Source organism: Solea senegalensis, unplaced genomic scaffold (genome assembly GCF_019176455.1).
Source record: "Solea senegalensis isolate Sse05_10M unplaced genomic scaffold, IFAPA_SoseM_1 scf7180000014723, whole genome shotgun sequence".
Lineage (NCBI taxonomy): Eukaryota > Metazoa > Chordata > Actinopteri > Pleuronectiformes > Soleidae > Solea > Solea senegalensis.
This window is the reverse complement of record NW_025321108.1, coordinates 278-10,699: the sequence shown is the minus strand read 5'-3', so window position 1 is coordinate 10,699 and position 10,422 is coordinate 278. Positions and strand designations below refer to the sequence as shown.

Here is a 10,422-nt window from a genome sequence, read left to right as displayed (position 1 = left end):
TTTTTGAACATCAGTTATTTAATGCATACATTTTTTTTTTTACAAAGGCACGTTGATTCTCAGTCACATTAATGGCATTATTCACATCGTCATGAAATAACATTCACACGTTCACAGAGGACAGTAGCACATTGTCATTTACCTCCATCAGACAAAGATTCCATCATTTCTTGGTCGGTTTGTGCCTTTAACACAGAAACATCTCTTTAACATGGCGAGGTAAGAAAATAAAAATCAGTGATGACTATTATTGCTCCTGATGACGTGAACAAACTACAACAGTGTTTTTTTGGCTTAGTCCTTTGTAGAAACAGTAGCAGAAGCATCTTCTGTGTGAACTTCTCAACCTCAGTCTCCGGCTGAGTTTCATCAACATTAGTCAAGTTAAAAAAAGACGACAACACACGTTCATCTATATCTATACGAAACATTCTCATTAGCATATAGATCATATAGGGCACCCTGCCACGGAGAATGGAATGATGACGATTGCCTTCAGAGAATTCACAGTGTCAGGTTCATGTATGTTTGCACGTTCACTCGTGCAGGAGTGTCAATCAAGTTCTTCTTGTAGTAGAGGGTCTCTCTCTTCTGTTGTAGTGCTCGCTGATGCAGCTCCAGGTTTACTTCTCTGTGGTGGGATCAGAAAAGAGAGAGGCTGTTAGATCAAGTGATCATCTGGGCAACAGGTCAAACTGCAGCTGAGCACAACCTCAGAAAAGATCATTAGAAAGAAAGACATGACCAAACATCAAATATGACGCAAACTTCTCCTTTCTCACAGGATACGTGGTGCGTTTACTTACCTTACAACACAAATGATGTGACAATCGTGTTATTTCATTCTTGTTGATGCTTAAATGAACAAGGAACCATTTTCAAAACGTATTCAACTCAAAATTGTTTGGTGCTGGTGTTCGATCACAATCATCATTCTCTGCTGTCCCAGAGAACGATTGACACAGTTACATGTGTACGGAAGCGCATCGATGTGACGGTTTGTTTAAACAAAACACATTTCACATTTTGTCGTTTCCATCACATATTGTTCTTACAATATTGTACATATTGTTCTTGTTATATAATGTGACACTGATCTGTTTTTATTTACATTCCGTGAACCACAAGTGTTAGTTGTTGGTCATATGTAAACACACATTTCTAGCTTTCACTCAGACAAGAAACAGGATTGATCGTCTTTCTTGAAAATGTAAAATCTTTGAAAAACATCAACGTCAGCAGTATTTGTAGAGGCTTACTGTTCATATCATATGAGCAGTATCTGTGTGTAAATCAAAAACAAAAACAGATGTATTACCTATCATAACCCACAAATGATGCTTAAAATGACATGAACTGTTTTTGGTCAGTGGAAACGCAACCTGTCGGAATTTCAAATACGTGAAAGATTAATTTATTAAACAACAACAAGGTCAATTTAGTTTTCCTCTGGAGGTCGAACATGTCAGCGAACATGTCAGCCTTTGTGCGTGCACCCACCTTAATTGTTCATGTTACTTTTCTCTGCTGTCTCAGTGCCATAGGAGCCTTTTACTGGCTCTTTGATGGAGGCCTAAAAACAACAACGCTTTACTCATCAGCTGAACACAAAAAAACACAAATGATGACAAGCAGCTGGTACAAGTCGATTGGTTATTTGGGAGAAACCAGCAGCAGCAGCAGCAGGTTTTTGTTTTTGACTGAGAGGATTCCAACTGAGCGCCTCCTCTGTAGGTAATCACATTCAAACATGCAGTTAATCATGTGAGACGTGCGATGGGTTCAGCGTCATTAACATCATCATCATCATCATCATCATGTGTAATTAAAAATGGACGCTCTTCGTTGGTTTGTGCCAACAGCTCTTTACAGGGGACTGATTATCATGCAGCAGAGGTCAGGACACAAGCATCAAAATTAGAGAAACATTAGAGTATTTCCTGAAATCTAGAAGAGAATCAACACAATCCAGCATCTCTGATCCATCATGGACACAGAATGTGTTTCTCCTGCCTCTGCACTAAATACAACAGGCTCTAATATGGGAACAGAAACGCCTGTAGTACGTAATAAAAGTGTCATTAGCCAATATACACTGCAAAACATTTGACTGTAAATTTCACACTAAATAACATCTGGGTGTACGTTTTGTGCCTTCATTGTAATTACTAAATCATTTTATACTTATACTATAATTTTTACTGTAACTTAAATCTGTTTATTGTAACTTTAGTTATTCAATCCAATACTTTATTGAATAATATCATATATACAGTATATTACTATGATGCTTCTTTTTTACTGTAACTTCAGTTCATCATGATACTGTGATTTAGTAGTATTTTTCAATATGAACATTACTATCATATTACTGTAATTATATACTGTTATCATGTTTAATACTGCATTTACCTGTAGATATTACGCTTTACCAGCCTGTTAATCAATATCTTTGAATTATAATTTATTTAACTATGGCATTAGATTTTTTTTTTCTTGAAAATGTCTTTAAGCCTTTGCTGACAACTGTTTTTTTGGTGTATTGTCCACACATATTTGAAAAGTATATTTTTTGTCAATCAATTGATTATGACATCAAATCACAAACCAACGACAAGCAAGAAATGGGAAACAAAAAAAAAGGCAGCAAAATTCCATGTTTCAAAAGTAAACACCAGTTCTTCCAATTAAGAAGAAAAGCAAATATTCTTGCTTCAATTTAAGTTGATTGTTAAGTTGATAGGGGGATCAATTCAATTTGGATGACGTTGATTCAAATCAAGTGTTTTCGTTTTACAAACCCCGGGGTTCTCAAACACTATGGAGGACACCGCAGTGTTCCTCGACCTCTGTGGAAAAAAAAAAACACAACGCCACAAACTTTACATGGAGACTTTCAGATCTGAAAGTGGTCAGGACTGAAAACCTTTTGCAAAACATGACGTGTTATATAACTATCTGACACCAGAGCTCAACTGTCATTAACACACAGACAGCGGTTAGTTTGAAGAAATACTATAGCAGGCAAAGTTTGAAAGAATATAGACAAAACTCTTTGAGTGTTACGACGAGGAAAAGGAGAGACTGTCTGCACACTGACATTATTTGGGAATGGAACATTTTATCCTGTTATCCTGTCAAGCCAAATATCCATGGGAACCAAATAAACATCAACATATACAAAAAAAACATGGTGGGGCAAGATGGCAGACTTCGTTAAAGCATGACCCTGTTGCACAAATGACTTATAGTCTTATTAAAGTCTTATTTTAGACGTCAGTAAAGAGTAAAGATTAATACTCTCACCAGTAGTGAACACACAACTAAAATTTGGGCAAAATTAAGCTGTACCATCTTATTATCATAAAGTTTAATATTTCTTCTTAAATGAGTTTTTTCTCTAGTGGAAAAACTTGCATGCCAAGTTTATTTTTTATTTTTAGGCAAAAAATATTTCCCAGATATGGGGCTGGTTTTGCTTTAAAATATATAATTACAATTTAAATGTAATTAAATAATACAGAAATTGTAGCAAAACACACTTTATTGAAGTATATTCTACAGAGCTCCAGACATAACATGGGAAAGAAATACTAATTTGTGGCTTGGCATTGCAAGGAATCATTATTAATGGATAGTGGTAATGGTCTTTTGTTATCCGTCAGTATCTTCAGTCTGTCCTGCCCCTTTTTCCCTATGCTTTCTGGGAGAACATGCAGAAGTGTGTGTGTGTGTGTGACAACATGCTGCATGCAGTTAAAACAATGTCACATCATGCTGTGAGGGAGCTTTACCCTGGCTCGATGGTGCACAAGGAAGGCAATTATTATCGTCAGCAGACCAAGCGCTATGAACCCGTACTGCATGTACTCCATCACAGCAGGCAGAATAACCAGGTTTGTGTGGAATGTGGTGAGGATAGGTCCGTCTATATAACCACTCTGAAAAAGAATACATAGAAAACTTTGTTTCACAGATTACACAATAAAGGTTTGATGTGCAAAACTCTTAATGCAAAGACACACACTAACTTGTATAATTCTTAGCTTTCAATCAAGAGCAAATGATTAAACCTGCGATAATTAATAAATTGCAAGACAATCAAACAACTGTCTCACTGAAGAAAACAAAACAAAGTTAAAAGTGCAGGCAGGATTTCTCTATTTATTCACAACATAGAGAACAAAGTGCATAAATCTATGTATTGAACATGGATGGAGCATCTGTTAATGTAGCTTGCTCTACAATTATCCTGCTGTAAACTCCCTCTTCTTCAGCCAGTTACCTTCCACCCGTTTCACTCATTCATTTCAGCAGGAATGACGGAAACTGACAGGGTGTCAGTATTTGCGCTGGTGTATCGATTATCGTATTGCAGGTGGAAAGACCATGTTATATAACCACATTGATATTTTGATCTAAAAGCAACGCTAACAAAAAATAAAATAAAATAAATAAAAAATCATCAGAGGGCATATACTGTAGAACTCCTGAACCACCATTTTGGAACCACCAACTATGGAGTCTACTGGCTAAAGGTAGCGTTGTTGTCACTGCTGAATGAGGACAACGTAGCATAATGTTAGCGTTAGCAACAGGCAGTGCAATGTAAGTAATTGCTGTATTAATGTTGCTGTGCAGACTAGGTCTTGGTAAATCTAATCCGAGTCCATGATTTACCAAGAGCTAACCACAAAACTCAATTATTCGCTTTATTTGCTCAAATTGGAATATTTTCAAACTTCATCACACACATGGCGCAGTGGACGCCAGATGAAGTAGTGATTCTTCCAACATCTAAATGTATCAGAGATTGATCACTGTCGCCGTATACGTGCACCAATAGTGAAGAGACTGGATGAAGACGGCTTGACAGAAAATCAGTTTGAAAGTTGAACTACCCAAGTCCTGAAAACATATCTGTGCCTCTAGCATTAGCTTCCATACAAGTCGCTGCAGAACCAGCAAGTATCCAGTGAGTAATGAGACATGAAAAATCATTTCATTTTCATGTAAACCATTGCCACCATATAATCCAAAATCCTTCCTTGGGCATTTAAATGCACATTTTCCTGTTGTCGGTCCTTGTATAACAGAAGGAAATGACCCCTGCTGGCCGTTTTAATGAAAGTTATTTGACTACGACCATTTCATTCATCACATATCACTGGTCACAGTGAGGCCATTGACAGCGAGGACAGTTGTGATGCCTATTCATTGCAAAAAAGGGCAAAGTGGAACTTGCAATCTCTTGTCTTTGTTAAAGCATTAGACTTAAGAAAAAATCTTAAGAGTCATCTATCATCTGTCTCAGGGCCAGAACAAGCAAAGGTCCACATTACCACTAAATCTGACATGTACGTAGGTATTAAGACACATGTAGAAACTTACCTCTTCAAACCAGATCATGGGCATCACCACCTCAGAAATCTTGCTAGTTTCTCTACAAGGACAGAACACCCAACTTCAAACTCCAAGGTTACACACAGCAAGTGACATGAAAAGCAGGAAATGCCTACAAAGCCCTTTATACTGACCGACGAATAGATCAACACACAATACATGACAAATATTAACGGCATGATGATAGTTTAGGGATTAGCTTCCTTACGTAATTCCTGACACTTTCTTCATGTAGAGGTTGAGCTGCAGACGGATGGACACGTTGAGAGGGACACCCGTTTGCTGGCAAGAAAACAAAGGCAAATACTTTCTTACATGGGGAATAAAAACATTTTTTATGACAGTTTTGTTTGTTTACATTTCCGTCCAACTTGAGAAAAACATTCTCTCACGTGACCAGAGAGCATAAACAAAAGAAGGAAATCCTCATGTAAAGTCATTCTTTTTGCAGCCATATTTTGATGGTAGAAAAGGGGAAGGAAGGCAGACGGCATTCAGAATCCTTTAAGAGACTTTATGGGTAACCCAGTCATAACAACATCATCAGCATCATTTGACCTCAGAAGCAGGTTAACAGTGTGGGAAAAAAGGAACATCAGATTGACAGTGAATGGAAGGGGACTGTGTGTGTGTGTGTGTGTGTATATATATAAAAATATATAGAGTATTGTATTTGATAAGTTTCATGGTGGTGCACATGGTGGTGCACATGGCGAGCACTGTTGCCTCACAGCAAGAAGGTTGCCAGTTTGGGGCTTTTTGTGAGTTTTCATGGTTTCCTTGTGTGTACGTAGCTTCTTCCCACAGTCCAAAAACATGTAGATGTTACCTGGACACTCTACATTGACCATAGGTGTCCTCTGCTGGACCATGTGGTCATTACTTCAGACGATGTGCTCTGCTTCTAGGCTTTATATTTTCAATTAAATGCAAATAAGTGAAAGTCATTCATTCATTCATTGTCTACCATGTTATCCTCCACATGAGAGCCTTGGGGCTGCTGGAGCCAATCCCAGCTGACAGGGTGAAAATATAAAGCTTAGTAGATCAGACTGTCTGAAGTGATTGTAACCACGTGGTCCAGCAGAGGGCGCTCTGGGTCCACTTTGAATGCCCTCTTAAAAATGTACAATTTCTACAGTTACTTTGTCTTTTTCTTATTCTTTTGGGGTGTTTTGGTCCTTGAATAGATCATATAAGTGGCAAGAGTCAACTGTTCAAGAGGTGAGGAGAATTAGGTGTTTTCTTTAGTTCTGATAAATGAAGAAACATTGTTCAGTCTCTTCCTGATCTTTACTTTTCAGTTCAAAGCATTTTTCTCTGACCTCTGCTTTCAAACATGGCATTTTTCCCAGGATACCTCAGCAGTTTCTAAAATACTCAGAGCACAAGCCATGCCATGTACAATCCCACCCAGTATGTCCATGTGAGCCCCAAGGTTTATATTCAATGTGATGGGTCCCAAGATAGTTTGTTTGTGGTTTCTGTGGTGGCCCCACCTGTGTTTGCCCACTTGAATGTAATTGGCTGATTAGTTATATGTGTTAAGCGGTTAACCAGGTGTACCTAATAAAGTGGCAAATAAGACTGAATTTAAGAAAAATGATTTTGGTTCACTATTAACGTGAAAACAATGTGCTAGATGCTCTTGTCTAAACGTTACTCATCATTAAATCTGGTTTTATGTGGATTGGCATTTGCACAGTCAAGGATCATTTTTATTGGGTTTTCTAACAACCCTCGTCTCACAACAACTGTAATTATAGATAAACTGCCCAATTTCCAATTACCTTATCACACACTAAAGGTTAAAGCGCTGAATCATGGCTCATCAGGTTACATCAACCTCAGCGATCCTTGTGTGTTTGTAATTTATTGACAAGCCAATGTAATGTAATCATCAGTCCACTTTTACTGTGCTATCGCATGGCAATATAATCGTTATCGTTATCAGTGAAAGCTGTGACTTTACAAGAAGGAAACAAGCATGAAGGTTCAGTCCAGCACCTCTACGTTTACTTCATTATCAGCAGCAGGTCAGAACGGACCAACAAACACCATGATAGTGATTATCAGTTCTGCTCTTTGATGACCTCGGACCTCTGTTCCATGAACTGCTCATTGTATAAAAGGAAATAAAAAGTATGAATGAATGAACAATTCCACAAACTGTACAGCTGTACTGCTCTTTTAAAAAACATACTGTGTATATATATAAGTACAGTAGGCAGGATTTTCCTTCACATAACTTTTATTTTTATCTTCTTTTTTACTATTTTCTCCCCTTAAAAAAAAAGAATGACTACTCCAGCACCAGCAACAACCACCTACACTGTAAAGATAGCTAAAAAAAGATAACGAGCCTAAAGAAGAGTGAGAAAATGCATCAATATCAGTGGAAGATCTGTTGCTTATGAAAATAGTACACGTGATGAAACCTAACAATCAACTGTTCACACCACACCATACAAAGTTTGCAAACCATGATATATCATCACTGCGGTACAGATGACCTCAACAACCCCACTACAGCAATCTGTTCTCACCTTCTGTGTTTTGACTTTCACCAGATATCATGTACAAAGCCTCTACACATGCTTGTTATATGTCAGTGTTTTGTCTGATGCCTTTAACAACACTCCATGTATGTGTTTGAAGTGTGTTCAGTTTCTTAAGAGAATAGTTTTTACCACAGCAATTAAATAAATGAACTATATAATTTGATTAGTGGACTATTGTGATATCGCATCTATGTCAAATCCTGCAGTATTCCACAGGGAAGCAGACCTCTAGTTACGTCCCCATTTCAAAAATAAGGTCTATGGCAGTGTTTTGTTTTTGTGTCTGTGGAGACATTCACGCGCTGATCAGAGCGATCCATTTTTAAGAGTGCATGCAAAGCAAATGCAGAATTATAACTATGATAAACAGTAAACACTGAAACATTTTCAGGATAAGTTCATCTAAAATGTTCTCAGTGGTTTACCCCTTCACTCATGACTCATCACTAAAGATTAAGAAATGAAGAAGAGAAGAACAGAAAGAGGCGGCTGCATTACCACTGATATAGAAAAGAGGGAGACAGAGAGCAGGACTGCAGGTATGTGTACAGTATGTCACCTCTCTACATGTTTACTAAGCAAGTGTTTTGATTAATAACGTTAATATTCTGTACAAACACTGATGAAAACCTGCTTTGGTCACTCAAACATGCATGTGTGTGTGTGTGTGTGTTCATATCCTCCAGTGCACATGGCGTCAGCGATTCACAGCAGAAGATGTTGCTGAATTTGATGATTTGGAATCTAATTTTTAAGCAATTATCAACTTTTAAATTATTTTTTTCAAGACACAAATTAAAGTGACAGGACAAAGAGAAATTCATTTTTATGGGGCTTTTGGCATCTACAAGTATTTCTTAATTGTTTTTAAAGTCTAAAAGGTGAAGGAGGTGAGGGTCAATAGGCCAGTGCTGCCCTTTATCTAATGAAAGAATGTGTGTCCTTTGTCTTTGTTTTGACACAAATACATAATGCTGTTTAACAAGACAGACTTATTATGAAGTGGACTTTGGTCAGGGTTAGGCAACTTGAGGTCTGTATCATATTATCAGCAACCATCAGTCCACACAGGTCCACTGTGGTCAATACTACGTAAATGTCCACCAATGTCCTCGTTATCACCTACGGACTTTATGCGGACATAGGGTCAGTATGTAGCACATGTAGCACAACTCTCTTTGGTGTTCTTGGTGGTTTGCTCTTAGTTTGGCCAAAACGTTGCTACGGTAAACATGGACGCTTTCATGAGGTTATGCAACCTACAAATGTACAACCCAAAGCTTGAAGAACACAAGAACATACGAAGGAGGGCAAACCCATGCTGGGAAATCAACACAACTGGAATGGAATGTGAGATTAAGTACATGTGCGTGCATGCTACACTGGGTCAAATATTAAAAAACTCGAAACTTCAGCCCATGAGAACAAGTGAAAGTACAGGGAGTTCAGGGAGGACGCTAAACTAACGATAACTCCTGGGAGAGCTACGTGTTGAGCTTAGAGGAGCAGCTTAGAGGAGCAGCTTCGAGATGCATTCAAGAAAGCTTGTAAATTGCGTCACTTCTGCAGACATACAGTACAAAGTCCACAAACTAATTAGCTGTCACTGAAGAGGAAAGATTTGATAGGTGTGTTTATATAGATTACAAACAGTCTTTTCAACTTTTCACAATGAAGCAAATACTCAAATAATCAAATAAATACTCTTACAACTTGCCAAAATAAAAGCTGCTGATTGGCACTCAATCAGTAAATCAGTAAAACTTCATGTAATATGTATGACCTCAGCCATCAATAGTCAGACATGTAAAGACGTGTGTTGTGTTCATGTGCGTGTACTCACTGGGTGAATGTCGATGAAGAGGCCATGCTCATCCTCATTTGGACTGAGGCCCTGCACGTAGTCCAGCAGCACAGGATCAGCGTTGTAGAAATGAGGATGAGAGATAAAGACTGGAGAGTCTGAAAAACAATACAGGGCTATTTCACACAGACACTGACAGCAAGACCAAATGGATGATGTGCAGTGTGCGACTCGGACATTAATCAGATTTATGTGTATTTCTCATGAGAACTCACTGTGGCGACAGCTGCTGACATTCAGCAGACCGGACTGTCTGCAGGGGCAGAAACCTTCATTGGGGGCATAATCTGTCCCATTGGCAAACAAGGTCTTGGGTGCAACAAAACGATATAGTGGAATACCCTTCATCACTCCGGGGCGCTGGTAAACAAGCTCCATAGATCTGCAAAAAACAGAGAAAACTCATTCTCATTTTAGTTCCTATACCCCTTGAGTATTATTATCATCATCAGTACAATACAATTATTCATATTTAATATTATAATATTAATATTATTAGAAAAAAGAAGAAAAAAAAAATATATATACACAAACACACACACACACACACATATGTATATGTATAGAGAGAGAGGGAATTTTTATTTTGTAATT

The 10,422-nt window shown here is 38.0% G+C and overlaps 1 protein-coding gene across 1 annotated transcript; it reads right to left on the bottom strand.

Moving 5' to 3' along the window:
- On the bottom strand, window positions 1–10,210 carry LOC122761464 (scavenger receptor class B member 1-like; the record flags this gene model as incomplete). Its single annotated transcript, XM_044016704.1, has 8 exons — window positions 1–631; window positions 1,501–1,573; window positions 2,802–2,849; window positions 3,795–3,941; window positions 5,392–5,443; window positions 5,612–5,685; window positions 9,808–9,926; window positions 10,044–10,210. Coding segments are annotated over 7 exons (679 nt in total), but the record flags the coding sequence as incomplete, so codon positions are not given.
- Between the last annotated feature and the right edge of the window lie 212 nt (window positions 10,211–10,422).